The sequence below is a fragment of the Dromiciops gliroides genome, chromosome 3 (assembly GCF_019393635.1).
Source record: "Dromiciops gliroides isolate mDroGli1 chromosome 3, mDroGli1.pri, whole genome shotgun sequence".
Taxonomy (NCBI): Eukaryota; Metazoa; Chordata; class Mammalia; order Microbiotheria; family Microbiotheriidae; genus Dromiciops; species Dromiciops gliroides.
The window spans coordinates 579,336,519-579,354,203 of NC_057863.1; the positions used below are offsets into that span (position 1 = coordinate 579,336,519).

At 40.5% G+C, this 17,685-nt stretch overlaps 1 protein-coding gene and 1 pseudogene across 1 annotated transcript; both read left to right on the forward strand.

The window, feature by feature from the left end:
• Positions 1-4,569: 4,569 nt before the first annotated feature.
• Positions 4,570-16,964, forward strand: LOC122747983 (ecto-ADP-ribosyltransferase 5-like). Its single transcript, XM_043993734.1, has 5 exons — positions 4,570-4,721; positions 7,547-7,553; positions 14,335-15,032; positions 16,100-16,161; positions 16,888-16,964. The coding sequence occupies exons 1-5, from the start codon at positions 4,570-4,572 to the stop codon at positions 16,962-16,964; spliced, it is 996 nt and encodes a 331-aa protein (XP_043849669.1).
• On the forward strand, positions 8,153-9,453 carry LOC122749330 (annotated as a pseudogene).
• Positions 16,965-17,685: the final 721 nt, after the last annotated feature.

A 17,685-nucleotide genomic window follows, 5' to 3' on the forward strand; every position in this document is an offset into this window, starting at 1 on the left:
AGTGACCATCATTTTATTAATTTTCTGCTGGCCATAATTAATAAAATTGTCTATTGATTCCCAGAAATTATGTCTTTTGGACTTTTCATATGTCACACAATTCCAGCTTTCAATCCACTGTACCACCTAGCTGCCTAAAGTATGGAAAATGACATAATTAAATAGGCATTTTTAAAAACACATTGGCAGTTGTGTATAAAATACTTTGAAGTGGGGGCAAGATTTATGAATAGCTCATTACTGAGTATAAAGTGTTTTCTTTTGGGTTTTGAAGTATTATATATTCCAGTTTATTATTTCATTTCTCACTGAGGTACAGTGGAAAAAGCATTGGCTCTAGAGTAAGAGGACCTGGGTAATCCAACCTCTGACATTTACTAATTATGTGACTGTGGGCAAGTCATTTAACCTCTATTGACCTCAGTTTCTTCATCTGTAAAATGAAGGGTACAAAATAGTTGGCCTCTAAGGTTACTTCTACCTCAAGAGTTATTGCTTTCAGGGCGGCTAGGTGGCCCAGTGGATAAAGCACCAGCCCTGAATTCAGAAGGACCTGAGTTCAAACCCAGCCTCAGACACTTGACACTAGCTGTGTGACCCTGGGCAAGTCACTTAACCCTCATTGCCTTACACACACACACAGAAAAAAAAAAGAGTTATTACTTTCTCTTATGATCTTAAATGACTTGGATTCTTCTTTGGCTTATTAAAGGATTCCTTCTAGGTATATGAAGAGATGTTCTTCAATGTTAAAGTTCTAGTGCTTTCATAATAACATTTCTAGGTGCATTAAATTTGGGGGTTTTCTCTGTTGGCAAGCTCTGGATTGCATTGTATTATCTCATCTTCCATTTCCAGTTTTTCTGGGTAATCTTCTTTTATAAATTCCTGAAGGCTGGTATTCATGTTTGTTTGTTTGTTTGTTTAATTTCATCATTTCTCAGATTCTGTAGACATATTCTATATTAAAGGTCAGTTGCCTTGATTGTAGAAATCTCAGTTCTTCCAATTTGCCTTTTGCATTTGTTCTGAAATTCTTCCAAGTATACATTTTTCAAGCTCCAAATCTGCTGATCTCTTTTTCAGAAAATTTAACATTTTGGACATATTTTCCATTGTTTCCTCTAAATGTTATTTTTTTTTCTTTTCAAAAAAATTCTCCCTTGAGACCACCAATATAGATATGCATTCCTTTCTTTAATTATTTGTTGATCTCAAACATTCTGGAATTTCTTATAATGATACCATTATTATTTCTAAGGGTATCCTTGTCACAAATTTATCTTTCTTATTTGGAACTTTATTTTTTTTTTCATATCACTTTCATTCTGTAGAATATATTCATTGGATAGTTATCTCCTTTCGTTTGTTTATTCTTTTTATCTTCAGTCATTCTGTAGATTTTTTTCCTTGAAATTTATCTTAAAACTAATTACTTCATATCCTCTCATGCTCTTTGTTTTTATTCAGTCAGTCAATAAGCATTTATTAAGCTCTTACTGTGTGCCAGGTACTGTGTTAATGCCAGACATACAAAGAAAGGTAATAGACATATACCTAAAAGAGCTCTCAATCTAATGGGGGACAGTTATATACAAACAAGCCATTTACAGAATAAATCTAAAATAATCACCAAAGAAAATGTGGTAGATTTAAGAGGGGTTGGAAAAGATTTCTTGTAGAAGGTGGAATTTTAGTTGGAAAGCAAATAGGCAGAAATAAGGAGGAAGGATATTCCAGACTTGGGAGACAGATAAAGAAAATGCCTACAGGTGAGAGATGGGGTGTTTTGTCCATAGAAAAGCCAGGAAGTCAGTGCCACTGGATCAAAGAGAATGTGGTAGGGAGTAAGGTAAAAGAAGACTAGAAAAGTAGAAAGGAGGTTATGTTATAAAGTGCTCTGAATATCAGAGATTCATCGTATATGATCCTGGAGGCAATAGGGAGACACTTGGGTTTATTAAGTAGGAGAGAGACATGTTTAGACCTTCAGTTTAGAAAAATCTCTTTAACTGCTGAATGGAAGATGGATTGGAGTGGAGAGAGACTTAAGACAAACAAACCTACCAGAATAATATAGCAATAGTCTAGGCATGAGGTGGTGAGGACCTATACCACAGTGGTGGCAATATGAAAGGAGAGAAGGGCATGTATTTGAGAGGTGAAATAGATAGGATTTGGGGCAGCTAGATGGCGAAGTGGTTAAGCACCGGCCCTGGATTCAGGAGTACCTGAGTTCAAATCTGGCCTCAGACACTTGACACTTACTAGCTATGTGACCCTGGGCAAGTCACTTAACCCCTGTTGCCTGCAAAAAAAAAAGAAAAAGAAAAAGAAATAGATAGGACTTGTCAAGAGATTGAATATGGGGAGTGAGAGGTAGTGGGGAGTCAAAGAAGACACCTAAATTGTGAGATTGGGAGGATAGTGTTACCCTCAACAATAACAGAGAAAGTAGGAAGCAGGGGAAGATTTGGGGGAAAGATAATGATTTCCATTTTCGATATATTGAGTTTAAGATATCTCCAGTACATCCAACTCAAGATGTATAATAGGCAGTTGGAAATTCTAGACTGGAAATCAACAGTGAGGTTAGGACAGGATATGTAATTTTAGAAACATCAGCATAGAGATGATAGTTAAATCTATGGAAACTGATGAGATCCCCAAATGAAATAGTATAGAGGAAGAGAAAAAGGCCTAGGTCAAATCTCTGTGGAACACCCATGGCTCATGGTGATATGAAAGAGGATCCAACAAAGGAGACAGAGAAGGAGGGGTCAGATAGGTAGAAGAACCAGAAGAGAGTGATGTCCCAGAAAGAGAGAGTGATAAGCAGTGGCAAAGACTACAGAAAGGTTGAGGAAAATGAGGATTTAGAAAAGACCATTGGATCTGGTGATTAAGAGATCATGGGTAAGGAGCAGCTAGGTGGCACAGTGGATAGAGCACCAGCCCTGGAGTCAGGAGTACCTGAGTTCAAATCCGGCCTCAGACACTTAACACTTACTATCTGTGTGACCCTGGGCAAGTCACTTAACCCCAATTGCCTCACTAAAAATAAAAAAATTTAAGAAAAGAGAGAGAGAGAGAGAGAGAGAGAGAGAGAGAGCGAGAGAGAGAGAGAGAGAGAGAGAGAGAGAGAGAGATCATGAGTAACTTTGGAGAGTGCAGTTTCAGTTGAATAATAAGGATGGAAGCCAGATTGTAGAGACTGTAAGAGAGTGAGAAGAGGGGAAGTGGAAAAACATTCCCAAGATGTTTACCCACAAAATGAAGGAGAGATAAGGGATGAGAGTTAGCATGAATGGAAAGATCAAGTGAGGGGGTTTTGAGGATCAGAGAGAGAGACATGAGTATGTTTGTAGGCAGTAGGGAAGGAGCCAGTAGGCAGTGACAGATTAAAGATCAGTGAGAGAGTAGGGATGTCAGAGGGGACAATCTGCTGAATGGGAAAGGATGGAATGGGATCAATTGCACAGAGGTTTGCCTTGGCAAGGAGAATGTCCACTTCCTTATTTGAGAAGGCAAAAGGCATCTGAGTGATAGAGGATGAGAGAGGAAAGGAAGGTGATCACAGCAAATAGCCTCAATTTTTTTCTGTAAAATATGAGGCAACGTTCTGAGAAGAGAGAGTGGAGGGATAGGGAGCCATGGGAGGTTTAAGGATGAAAAGGTTTAGAAGAATCACTGTGGAGAGTGGAATAGTGAGTTGATGAGGGTGACATATTAGAAATGTCTGACAGTAGTAAGGGCCCAGCTGAGTCTCTGTAACTTAAGTTGTAGTAGTCCCAGTCAGAATGGTTGCATGATTTTCTTCACCTTTAACCAGCAGCCAGTGTGTAGGAGAGAAGACAACATGATGGTGGGAGTGATCCAAGGCTAAAGCTTGGCAGGGCACAATTGATAATATGATAATGGGATAAAATACTCAAGAGAAGAGGATAGTGTAGAACTTTACTAGTTCACCAAAGGGTCGAGTTGAGGAAAGGAGGAAGGTAAGGCTAGTGCAGAAATTTCTGCATGGTTGTTTGAACTAAAACCAGGTAAAGACATCTGTGTATACACCAAGGGCTGATTCCCATAGACCAGGATACATATGCTAAGCTATAAAGTCTCTATAGGGAATAAAAGAAGTAACAATATAGAAAGTATGTACAAAGCATTTTAAAGGAGGCATAAACAACTTGAGGTCAGGAAAATGTTTCACAGATGAGAAGGAGCTTGAGGTCAACCTTGAAAGGAGCTAAGGATTTCAAGAGGTGAAGTTCATTTCAAGCATGAGACACATCCTGTACAAAAACACAAATGTAGGAAATACAATGTCAAGTAAGTCCTTTTGTCTGGAGGGTAAAGTATTTGAGAGAAAGTCACGAGAAATCAGTGTAGAAGAATAGGTTAGAGTCAGACAGACAAACACTTTAAAATTTCAGAGATGTTTGTATTTGATCCTAGAAGCACAAACAAGAGGCTACTTTTTCAATTTCTCTTTTTCAGTTTCAGAGAGGAGATCAGAATGGAAGCAGAAACACCCAGCAAGAAAATCTTGAACAGGAACCAAACGTCCATATGAAGTACACAAGGGTCATCTCCATTGTACCTGTCCTGATGTTTCAGCTAATTACATCTGGGGTGAGTGGTACATGTTACCCACATACACCATGCCTCCTTTCCAGACCAAGGAAACAAAACAGAGTAATCCTAGGGCTCAGCCAGAAAAAGTCAGGATGGGCATGGAAGGGATAGAAGATAACACCCATGAGGAAAGGGCAAAGAAATGGGTTCATCCATCTGGAAATACCAAGGCTGATGGGGAAATGAATATAAGAGAGCAATCACCTACTATGTAGCTTTCTTCAAGGGTCTCAGTGGCTCTTCCTATTCAAAGTATGGTGACTGGTATAAGCCAATTCACAGGTACTTATTAAGTACCTGCAAAGTATCAGGCACTATGCTAGGCATCAGGATGCAAAGACCAAAAAAAATGAAATTTTATTCTCTCAAAGGGTTTCATCTCTACCAGAAAAAAATCACAGGTTATGGTATTAACTGAAACAAGAAGGATTTAGGCTAGAGGGCAAGAAGAATTCAAAGCAATGAGAATGATTGGAAAATAATACAAGTAATCAATGGAAGCATGGGAGTTCCAGAACTCAGTCTTTGCATTTTGTTGTTGTTGTTGTTTTGTTGATTTAATAATGTCCAACTTTTCATGACCCCATTTGGAAGTTTCTTGGCAAAGATACTAAAGTGGTTTATCATTTCCATCTCCCCCTCATTTTATAGACAAGGAAACTGAGGCAAACAGGATTAAGTGACTTGCCCAGGGTCACACAGCTATTAAGATGTCTCAGGTCACATTTGAACTCAAGTCCTCTTGACTCTAAGGCCAGCACTCTATTCACTGGGCCACCTATCTGCCCAGGCTTTGCAATGGGTCCTGTCCAGTCAAGTGCAACAATGATTACTCTGACCCCCTCTGTCTGAAGTCCAAGTGTGTGATGTTTCTACCCCTTCCCCCAAGATTCTCTGGTACCTTCAAAGGAATTGGGAACAGGAGTCTCTCTTCCCCACCATTAACTCCACAAATTTTAGGGGTCCAAGAACCCCAGTTTCACTTAATCACTTAACAATAAGATTAACTTTTACAAAAGCATATTTATGGGGCAGCTAGGTGGCGCAGTGGATAAAGCACCGGCCCTGGATTCAGGAGGACCTGAGTTCAAATTTGACCTCAGACACTTAACACTTACTAGCTATGTGACCCTGGGCAAGTACTCAACCCCAATTGCCTCACCAAAAAAAAAGCATATTTACTTCAAAGGAAGAGCAAAAACAAACATAATACCACCAATACCACCATCACTTTGTTCTCTTGGGAGGGGATAGGGATTAGAACAAAGTTTAACTCAGTTCCTAAATAGCATTAGTCCCACCAAGTCTCCCCCCAGGATCCTGGCTTCTCAGGGCTTCCCTTTTGGCCTGGTGGCAACATCCAGCCTGGATTCTTGGGATCCAGTGTCCCCATAACTCAAGCTCCTAGGTCCAGGACTTCACTTCCTCTACCTGAAACTGAAAAAGACAAGCAAAACAAGACCAAAATGCCAAGACCAATATGGGGCCAGAAGACTTAAAGAGAGGGGAAAGGGCCCTCAGGATCTTTCCCAGTTAATACATGGTGCCCATAATGTGTATGTCCAAAATCTTCACCCAGGACAATATCAAAAAGAAAGCATGGCTGTGCCTCCCTCGGGGGTATTTAAAGACAGACAGTCATTATCACACAACCAATAGAAAGAGGCTGCTCCCTGGCATGCAGAAGACCACCACAGGATGTCCTCTCCAAGAAGTGCATCCCCCACATGGGTGCCTACATTTTAGGGGGTCTGGGCTTGTGCCAAATGCCCACTACACAAGTCCTTTGGCTACTTGTGTTCAACCATTCTCAGTGCTTTGGATTCTTCTTGACTTCATACCTAAATAGTTCTTGTTTCAGTTGACCCCATAACCCATGATCCTCTCCCTAGGAGATATTATGCCCCTTAAGAGGAGCAACTATTTCATTTTTTTTGTCTTTGCATCCTAATAATTAACACAGCCAACATTCATTTATTAAATGATACTATGTGCCAGGCACTGTGCTAAATAATAGAGATACAAAGAAAGGTAGAAATGTTCCCTGCCCATCAGGAGCACACAATCTTTCAATGATGAGACAACAAGCAAGATATGTAAGTGCTTAATAAAATGATCGTTGAATTAAATTAAAGAGAATCAAAAGAAGTTGCAAAATTGTACATTAAGGATGCCGTCTGCAGCTGATGTAATTGGACTGCAAACAGCATGGATGGGTATGGGTAGAGGGGGAGGGGAAGAACTTGACCAAGCTCTCCATCAGTCATCCCATCCTTGCTCCCAAATAGAACCTCACAGTGCACATCTCTGCCATATTTATTCAGTGCCATTTTGATTAAGACCAGCTAAGCCAAGGAATCTCTTTTTTACAGGCGGGAAAGGGGCCAGATCTTTGAAAACAAGATGAACTATCCTTTTTCTGACTGGAAAATGAAGGCTAGGGAGATTGAGAGGTTTCTGTGGGAGAAAATCACCCTCCATCTTAGGTAAAATAGCAACACCATTTATTAATATATAAGATTCTTATTGGAGATATTTCTGATCAAGATTATTCCTTCTATAAAGAATTCTGGGGGCAACTAGGTGGCACAGTGGATAAAGTACTGGCCCTAGATTCAGGAGTACCTAAGTTCAAATCCAGCCTCAGACACTTTACACTTACTAGCTGTGTGACCCTGGGCAAGTCACTTAACCCCCATTGTCCCACAAAAAAAAAAAGAATTCCAACTCACATTTTATACTAATTATGAAACAAAATATGATATTCCCCAGCAATGGAAAACAATGCTCCATGGTTGAAGTTTAGGAGGTTCTACTTACCAAATAGAACAATAGACATATTCATGTCAGAGCACCCTTTAGGGGAAATCTGTTATCTGGGGAAACTAAGGGCATTTCTTCCTTCTCTCAGGTCAAGGGTAAGGATAGGAGACATCTAATTTCTTTTTTTTTTTAATTATTATTTATTTATTTTTTGCAGGGCAATGGGGGTTAAGTGACTTGCCCAGGGTCACACAGCTAGTAAGTGTCAAGTGTCGGAAGCCGGATTTGAACTCAGGAACTCCTGAATCCAGGGCCGATGCTTTATCCACTGCGCCACCTAGCTGCCCCCCGACATCTAATTTCTTAATTTGGTCCCTGACTATGTAAGGGACATTCCCACTATTGATCTAATGCTTAGTTCTGACTCCTTTGGGCATACACAATGTATTTTGATTACTTCTTTGATTCAGGGAGGAAAAGAAAGAGAGAGAGAGAAGAAGGAAGCAAGGAAGGAAGGAGAAAAGAAGGAAGGAAAGAGGAAGGAAAGAAAAATATGCCTTAGGAAAGACACTTAAATATTAATTCTTTGTTTTAACAACAGAGGACTTGATATGATTGGTCTACAGTCTTGCCCAAGGTCTCAGATGTGGGACTTTAAAGTAGGTCCTCTGTCTTAAAAGGCAATTAATGCTTTCTCACAATGGGTTTGCCACCAGAAAACATATGTTATGAAAATCATCCCTAAACTTCCACAAAAATGAACAAGGAAAAATTTCACATTAACATTGTTGTCATTGGACACATAGATTCTGGAAAGTCCATCACTAGTGGCTGCCTCATCTACAAATATGGTGAAATGGATATGAACACCTTTGTGAAGTTTGAAGAGGCTGCTGAAATAGGAAAGGGCTCCTTCTAAGATGCCTGGGTCTTAAATAAGCTAAAGACAGAAGATGGTGTCACTATTAAAATCTCCCTATGGAAATTTGAGACCAGAAAATATTATGTGACCATTATTGATGCTCCAGAATACAGAGACTTTATCAAAAACATGATTACAGATACATCTTATGCTGACATGCTGTCCTAATTGTTGCTCCTGGTGTTGGTGAATTTTAAATTGAATAGAGAGATCTGTGAGCATTCCCTTTTGACCTACACACAAGGTGTGAAATGACTAATTGTTGGTATCAACAAAATGGATTGCACTGAGCCTTCCTATGGCCAGAAGAGATATTGGGCAATTGTCATTGAGGAATTGCCAATTGAATCAAGAAAGTCAGTACCTATATTAAGAAAATTGGCTACCCCCTGACACAGTAGGTTTTGTGCCAATTTTAGGTTGAATGGTAACAATGTGCTGGAGACAAGCTTTAATACAAAGGATGGAAAGTCACTTGTAAAGATGGTAAGGCTAATAGAACTATACTCCTTGAAGCTTTGGATTACATCCTGCCACCAACTCATCCAACTGACAAGCCCCTGTGTCTACTCCTCCAAGATGTCTACAAGATTAGAGGGATTGGTACTGCCGAAGTCTGTTAAAAAGCACCACGAAGCTTTTTAGTGAGGCTCTGCCTAGGAATAATGTTGGTTTCAATTATAAGAATGTGATTGTCAAAGATGTCCACCAGGATAATGTCACTAATGATAGCAAGAACATTCCACCCATGGAAGCAGCTGGAGTTGATGCACAGATCATTATCCTGGACTATCCAAGCCAAATCAATGCTAGATGTGCACCTGTTCTGGATTGTCACACTGCTAACTTTGCTTGCAAATTTGCTGCACTAAAAGAGAAGATTAATCATCATTCGGGAAAGAAGATGGAAGATGGAGCTAAATTCCTGAAATCTGGTGATGCTACATAGCTGATGCATTTCCAGGCAAGCCCATGTGTGGAGAGCTTCTCTGATTGTCCTCCTCTGGGTCATTTTTCTATTCATGATATGAGATAAATCATTGCAGTTGGTGTCATCAAGATAGTTGGCAAGAAGGTCTGCTGGAGCTGGCAAGGTCACAAAATATGCCTAGAAGGCCCAGAAGGCTAAATGAATATAAGGTACAACACCTAGAACCTTGTAAGTGATGAGTGGTAGAAGAAAGGTTTCAAAACTGTTTGTCTCAATTGACCATTTAAGTTTAATAGTTAATGACTAGTTAATGATTACAATATATCATAAAAACATCAGGAGGAAAATAATGCTTTTGTGGACCATTTGGTTAATGACAGTTTAAAGTTTTTAGTTTTTAAAATCAATCATTTTTAAATGAAAATAATAAAAAATCTGTCAGAATTTTGAGACCATTAAAAGAATTAAGTGTGGAGGTTCAGCAAGAAGGCAATGAATGACCTTCACTGTACCCTACTGCTTCCCAATGTACACCTGTACTGATTGTCCTCAGCATCATGAGAGAAAAAAATCAGGCAGAATTACATTTATATAAACCCAAATGGTCTGTTTAAATAAAAGTCAAATTGAAAGTTGAGAACTATCTTTACATGTAACGGAAAAAATAAAATATCTCATAAAAAAAAAGTCAAATTGAGCTGAAGAATATTCCAATTGTCTGTGGCACAGTTTTGCATTTTTATAGGCTTAAAAAAGTAAATGAAATAAGCAACAGTGGATAATATATCAAGAATGTTACAATATTTTGCAGCTTCTATGTTTTCATTCTAGTTCTGTGATAATCTAAGCTTTACATTCTAAAGCAAGTTGTTGCATTTGCAAACTTTTGATTTCCTGAGACTGTACTTGTCATATTAGTCCTAATTATCAAGGTTGCTTCAAGATGGAGTCCATCTTCTTCCCCTCAGCAGTGAGAGGAAAGCTTCTGCAGTGAGAGGAAAGCTTCTGTCCAGCCCAGGTCTCCTGATCCTAAGCTCTTCCTGGGAGTATGGAAAGATCACAGCTCCTCACAGAATCATAGAATTCCAACATTGGAATATGGCTCAACGTTTCATTCCCTTTTAAAGCTTTATTAGCAATCTCAATATTCACAAGAAGTTAGCATTCAGTATTCATTAGAAGTCTTACAGTGATAGGGAACTCACTTCTGTGAAGACCCCCCAGCCCCATACTATGAAAAATAATTCCTTCCCAACATACATTAACCACTCTATATACTTTCTGGTTCCTGGTTGGACAATGCTTGTGTGTATCTGGTAAAATATCAGTTACCCCTGATATATGGGTTATGTCCTCAGTCTCTACTTCCACAGGTTAAAAAAATCAGTGCAAACAAGATTTAAATATTTGCTGGTATTTGTGTTCTCCAAATGGGAATCATGAATTTGCAGTGCTTCTTTTTGCACACACTGGGCACAAGCATCAGAGTCCTTTGAGACACCTAAAGCTATCTTGGGCCAGACAAATCTGTTTCTTACCAGCTCTAGTAATCTTTCTTGAACCATATCCCCATGGACATCACATAGAACTCTCATAGCCATAGAGTGGTATACTCTAAGCAGTGCTAACTGCTTCCTGTTGTTCCATGCATGGAATAAATCCCAGGAGAGTCTAACACTCTGCTGCAGAGCTCCAGCTTCTGCCATTTTCTCCACAGTAAGATTCTTTCTGCCTAATGGAAGTCCCTTAGCATCATTAACTTACTTTTTTGCTAGTATCCCTTCTCTTAGTGTTTCATCCACCATCTGCTCTTGATGCCAGTTATCCACAGACAACTAAGGTAAGAATAGTTGGTAAAACAACACTTCCATCTTGTGGAAATCCCAAGCTCTCAACTATACTTCCACTTAACTCTAGTCCCACTACCTCTCCCACCTTTCAGTGTCACTCCAGTTTCAATACCATGTGGCCTTTGGTCACCAACATCCACTTTAGTTTTCCCTGGCTTATAGAATATACTGAAGTCATATTGGCTGGTGGTGCTGCCCATATCTGCAAAATGGTATCTGACTTGAGAGATGCAAATTAAAACAACTCTGAGGTACCACCTGACACCTATCAGATTGGCTAAAATGACAAAAAAGGAAGATAATAAATGTTGGAGAGGCTGTGGAAAAATTGGAACACTAATGCATTGTTGGTGGAGCTGTGAGCTGATCCAACCATTCTGGAGAGCAATTTGGAATTATGCCCAAAGGGCGATAAAGCTGTGCATACCCTTTGACCCAGCAATCCCACTTTTAGGTCTTTTGCCCAAAGAAATCATGGAAGGGGGAAAGGGACCCACATGTACAAAAATATTTATAGCTGCTCTTTACGTGGTAGCAAGGAATTGGAAGTTGAGGGGGTGCCCATCAATTGGGGAATGGCTGGACAAGTTGTGGTATATGAATACAATGGAATACTATTGTGCTGTAAGAAATGATGAGCAGGAAGAGTTCAGAGAAACCTGGAGGGTCTTACGTGAGCTGATGATGAGTGAGATGAGCAGAACCAGAAGAACATTGTACACAGTATCATCAACATTGAGTGTTGACCTACTGTGATGGACTATATTCTTCTCACCAATGCAATGGTACAGAAGAGTTCCAGGGAACTCATGATAGAAGAGGATCTCCAAATCCAAAAAAAAAGAAAGAAAGAACTGTGGAGTATAGATGCTGATTGAACCATATTATTTCTTTTGTTTTGGGTGCTGGGTTTTTTTTTTCTATTTTGAGGTTTTGCATCACTGCTCTGATTCTTTCTCTTGTAACAGGATTAATGCAGAAATAGGATTAATGTTATTATGTGTATATATATATGTGTGTGTGTGTATATATATATCTATATGTATATGTATAGAGATATATAGATATAACCTATATCAGATTACCTGCTGTCTAGGGGAGGGGGGAGGGAGAAAAATCTGAAATTGTAAAGCATGTATAAACAAAAGTTGAGAACTATCTTTACATGTAACGGAAAAAATAAAAAACTTCATACATTAAAAAAAATGGTATCTGACTTGACACTGGTCAAACTATAAGTCAATGGATCATTGTTACTCTACACCTGGAGTTTTGCTCTATCTGTATAGACTTTGAACTTTCCAGTGACAGCCCACTTCAAAGTCAAGAACTCAAGTTCATAGAAAAAATAATGAGTCTCACTGTCAGTCAAAACTCTATTGGTAAATGCAGTTGATCTCTTGTGACCATCCCTCAGGATAGCTCTCAAAACTTCCCAGCTGGCACTTTTTTTCAAGAACAAAAGGGTTTAGAGCAGCTAGGTGGTGCAGTGGATAAAGCAATGGATTCAGGAGGACCTGAGTTCAAATCTGGCCTCAGACACTTGACACTTACTAGCTGTGTGACCCAGGGCAAGTCACTTAGCCCTCATTGTCCCACAAAGAAGAAGAAGGAGGAGGAGGAGGAGGAGGAAGAAGAAGACGAGGAGGAGGAGGAAGAAGAGGAGGAAGAAGAAGAGGAGGAGGAGGAAGAAGAACAAGAACAAGAACAAGAACAAGAACAAAAACAAGAAGAAGAAGAAGAAGAAAAGGGTTTTACTTGATTATGCATAGACCAACACTGGCTCATTTGTAAGGAAGCTGACAATATTTGAAGGATTTTTTCACAACAGTCATCAATCCAAAGGGCTTTCTTGGTTTTTAAGATAATTTTCCATTCCTTACCCTTTTTTTGGTGAGGCAATTGGGGTTAAATGATTTGCCCAGGGTCACACAGCTAGTAAGTGTCAAGGGTCTGAGGCCGAATTTGAACTCAGGTGCTCCTGAATCCAGGGCTGGTGCTCTATCCACTGCATCACCTAGCTGCCCCAATTCCTTACCCTTCAATTTATGAATCTCCCCAGTGATATATGCATGGATGAGGTCATTTAGTGGTTAAGTAATGGCAAGACACTTCTTAACAAATTTATTAAATGGACCTGGTCAATTAAGAAACTCTTATACATTCCCTGCATTAAGGTTCACTTTTTTTTTGTGGGGCAATGAGGGTTAAGAGACTTGCCCAGGGTCACATAGCCAGTAAGTGTCAAGTGTCTGAGGCCAAATTTGAACTTGGGTCCTCCTGAATCCAGAGCTGGTGCTTTATCCACTGTGCCACCTAGCTGCCCCCAAGGTTCACATTTTATTGAGAAACCAGGTAACCCACATACTTAAAAGCTTTGCAAAAGATTAACAAAAGCTTTGGGCATTTGCCTATTGACAGCTTCAAAACAGTTTCCTCTGGTGAATCCAGCCCTTTCATCAGCCTCTCTTCATGCTCTTCCTTTTTTTTTTTTTTTTGCAAGGCAATGAGGGTTAAGTGACTTGCCCAGGGTCACACAACTAGTAAGTGTCAAGTGTCAGAGGCTGGATTTGAATTCAGGTCCTCCTAAATCCAGGGCCAGTGCTTTATCCACTGTGCCACCTAGCTGTCCCCTCTTCATGTTCTTCCAATGTTTTTCTAAAGACTATAAGAAGACAGGTGTGGTGATGCATGCTTATAATCCCTGCTACTGGAGAAGCTAAGACTGGTGGATCACTTGAGCTCCAGAGTTCTGAGCTATAGTAGGGCTGAAGCCAATGAGGCATCCAAAATACATCCAGCACCAATCTAGTGAGCCCATGGGAGAGAGGGTAGGAGGAATAGTGTTGGGGGAACAGGCAGTACCAAACTGGTAAAGCTTTAGTGCCAATCAGCAGTGAGAAGAGCTCCCATTGCACTTCCAGCCTAGATAAGATAGGGAAACCAAATCTTAAACACAAAAAAAAGTGAGGCCATCCAGGTCCACTTTCACTTTCATCACCAGATATTTCATGTCTCTGATTACTTTCTCCATTTGCCATTGCTATTGATGAAATGTTTTATATATATGTGTGTGTGTGTGTGTGTGTGTATGTATGTATAAGTGTATGTATATGTATGTGTTTGTATATATGCACATGTGTGTATATGTATGTGTGTATATATGTGCATATATATACATATATATATATATGATATTCTGAATGTAATTGAGATTTCCTTCTCCTTTCCAGGAAAAAGTTGAATTACCAGAAAATGTCATTAGCCTCGAAAACAAAGCTTTTGATGACCAATATGTGGGCTGTGAAGAGACCATGAAGATAAAGGCAGAAGGGCTCTTAGCTCAAGAAAGAGCAAAGAACTCAAATTTCAACAAAGTTTGGGAAAAAGCAGAAAAAAAATGGGAAAATAAGTCTACTGGCAAGAAAAAAATGGAAAAGCCATTTGAAGTTGCTGTCATTGCCTACACAATCTCAGAAAATAAGTTTTACTCAGCCTTTAATCGAGCAGTGAGAGAATGCTGTGAATCCCGGGAGGCTTATATTAAAAACTTCCATTTCAAAGCTTTCCACTTCTATCTGACCAGAGCTGTTCAAATCCTGAGAGGACCCTGTGGACATGTTTACAGGGGCATCTCTGTGAAGCAGTACCCTAATGGGAAAAGGAAGATGCGCTTTGGCCAATTTGCTTCAGCCTCTCTAGACAAAGATGTGGCCAGAAGATTCACACGTGGCTCAGGGACCCTCTACAAGGTGAACACCTGTGAAGGAGCTCCCATTGAATACTTATCAGTCTTTCCAAATGAAAAGGAGGTACTGATTCCTCCATATGAGCTGTTCAGTGTCTCTAATTCCTCAGATTCTAAAGGCTTAGAAAATATTGAGCTAAAGAGCAAAGAACGAAAAAGCAAGTTTAACTGTGCCTACATAAGGTAAGCTGGGGCCTGGTATAAGACAGGACTTAGGTTGGGATCTTGAGAGATCAGACTGGAGGTCATAATGGTCGGGTTGGCATTAACTACAATGGTGGTCTTGGATCAAAGAAAATTGGGTTCCAATCTGTGGTCCTAACAGTTACTAGCTATGTGTCCAGTGGTTGAACTAGAGAAACACTGATGGGTTGAACTGGATGGTGACTGGGGGTCCCTTCCATTTCCACTGATGCCCTGGGAGAAAAAAAATGTACCCAAGGATACACAGGTGATAAGTAGAAGATGTAGGATTGAAAACCAGGACCTCTGGGCTCCAAATCCAGTAGTCTTAGTACTACAGCCCCCAGGACTAGGGTGAGAGAGTCCCAACATGCATAGTATCTGAAGACTGAGAAACTGGGAATTTCTGCTAAACAAAAGTTGGTCTCTGAGCTTATTCCCAGAATCAGCTACTTGGGGCACAGCCAGTGATGATTCTCCAGGAAGACGCTCCTATAGACTTGAACACAAGTAACAGAGGGAGACTGAGCAACCTTCATTCCTAGGGATCACTTTAGAAAAACACAGCCTTTCTCTGTCTAGAAAGCATGAGTACAATGGAGCCTGGAGAGGCAAAGACAAGAGACAACATTTAGGCATATCCCCCAATCAAATAGACTTCCTAAGGAGACAATTGGTTCCTCATGACTCTGGGTCATATATGGAAGATAACTAAACACTCTTGAGGACGCTGCAAAGAAGATTCTTAGGCAGGGGTTGGATTTGATGGCCCCTGAGTTCCTTTTCAGTTCTATGCCTCTGTGGTCCTATGAATGAAATAGGTGATATATGGTGGACCTTGTAGCCGGGATGGCCAAGACGCAGTGCATTCTAAGGGAAACATCACTGCATTAAGAGTCAAAGAACCTGGGTTCAAATCCTGACTATGCTACTTACTACTTGTGTGGCTTTGTGCAAGCTACTGCCTCATCTCCCTGGGCCTCTATTTCTCCATCTGTAAAATAAGAAAGTTGCATTAGATCATTTCTAAGGTGCCTTGCAGCTCTGGAAATTAATCTATACCTCAGATTCCAGTATTCTCGCAGACTTCATGTCTGCGGTTATCCTTTCTGGAAATCCTTTCCTTCAGGTGGAGGGAAGTTGAAGGTTATAGGCCACCAGCTATTTTCAGGAATAGAAGATACATGCCCTGTTCTGCCAAATGAGCAATGCAGATTGGACTGAGAGGGGACTGGGATACTGGGAGCACTGGGACCTAGAGCACAGAGTAAGGGGCCTGGGCCTACCCCCTTTGATCAGGCCCTTCCTGAAGCTGAGATGGAGCCCATAGCAAGGACTGGGCTGGGCTGAGCTTAGGTCCATCTAAGGCCCAGCTCTAAGAAATGGAAGTATGTGTTTCTGTTTCAAATGAAGAGAACAATTAATTTGCTACAAGGCCCTGGTAAGGAATTGCTCTCCTCCCCTCTCTCCTTCTTTGGGCTCTACCCATGGGGCCTGCAGGGACCCTGTCCCAGCACCTCCAGACACACACCCCACTCTCTCCATTTTGAGCAGACTTGGAGACAGGCTCAAGAAGCTGCTAAGATCCTATATAATCCACAGCAGGATGGAAGGAACCCCATTGAGGCTATGGACCCTGTGAGCCAGTGCTCAGTCCAGAATGTCCTCCGGTATTTCCCCAACTATCTCTGGTAGCCTCTGGTGAGAGGACGTCAGGGATGTGGAGAGGAAGAAAAGAACAGACCCTGCCTCCTAATCTGTGATTTCCTAATCTTCTAGCAATGATAGGAAGGAGAGAATGGGGGCAGGCTTCCAAGTTGGGCTCACCCTTGTTCCTATATTCTTTCCTTTCCAGCTCCTGGAAATAAGGCAGCGGGCCCTGGACAACTGACAACCATCTTCTCCTCCAGAGTTTTCACCCTGGTCTTCTAAGCTCATTCCCAGCTCTTGGCATGGTTCTGACTACACAGGACACCCATAAAGTCAGTGGTGTCCTGGAAAATGTTACCAGCTGGCTTTTCCCTTCTCCAAAAAAGGAATCTAGCCATGGCACACTCTTAAATACAATCTGTATTATTGATATTTTCTATCACTTTTTAAAGTCTAGACTAGCAATAAAACAATAACTGATGTGTTATTTGCCTATTTCTCAGCATAAATACTCACTGAAAATTTAACAATCAGCTTTTTTAGGCAGGTTGGAGCTGCATGTAGGTCTCTCTCAGCACCATGGACTGAGGCAATGTCTGGTTATCTATAACTCAGCTTGGGCCTAAAGAAGAGGGGGATGGTTTGAGTTTAGTCTTATCTTTCCCCACAATAACCCACAGAAGGTGTTAACATGGAAATGTTTTAAAGGCTTCATATAATCATAAACTGTGAGATTATTAAGTTGAAATAATAGATAAATGATTTCTAACCAGCTAGTATCTATCTAGCTGGGCCTAGAGTCAGAAAGACCTGAGTTAAAATCCAGACCCAGACACTTACTAGCTGTGTGACCCTGGGCAAGTCACTTAACCCAATTTGACTCAGTTTCCTCATCTGTAAAATGAGGAGAAAGAAATGGCAAACCACTTTGCCTTTTGGCAATCTTTGGTATCTTTAGCAAGAATGGCAAATGGGGTCACAAAGGGTTAGACATGAATGAAAC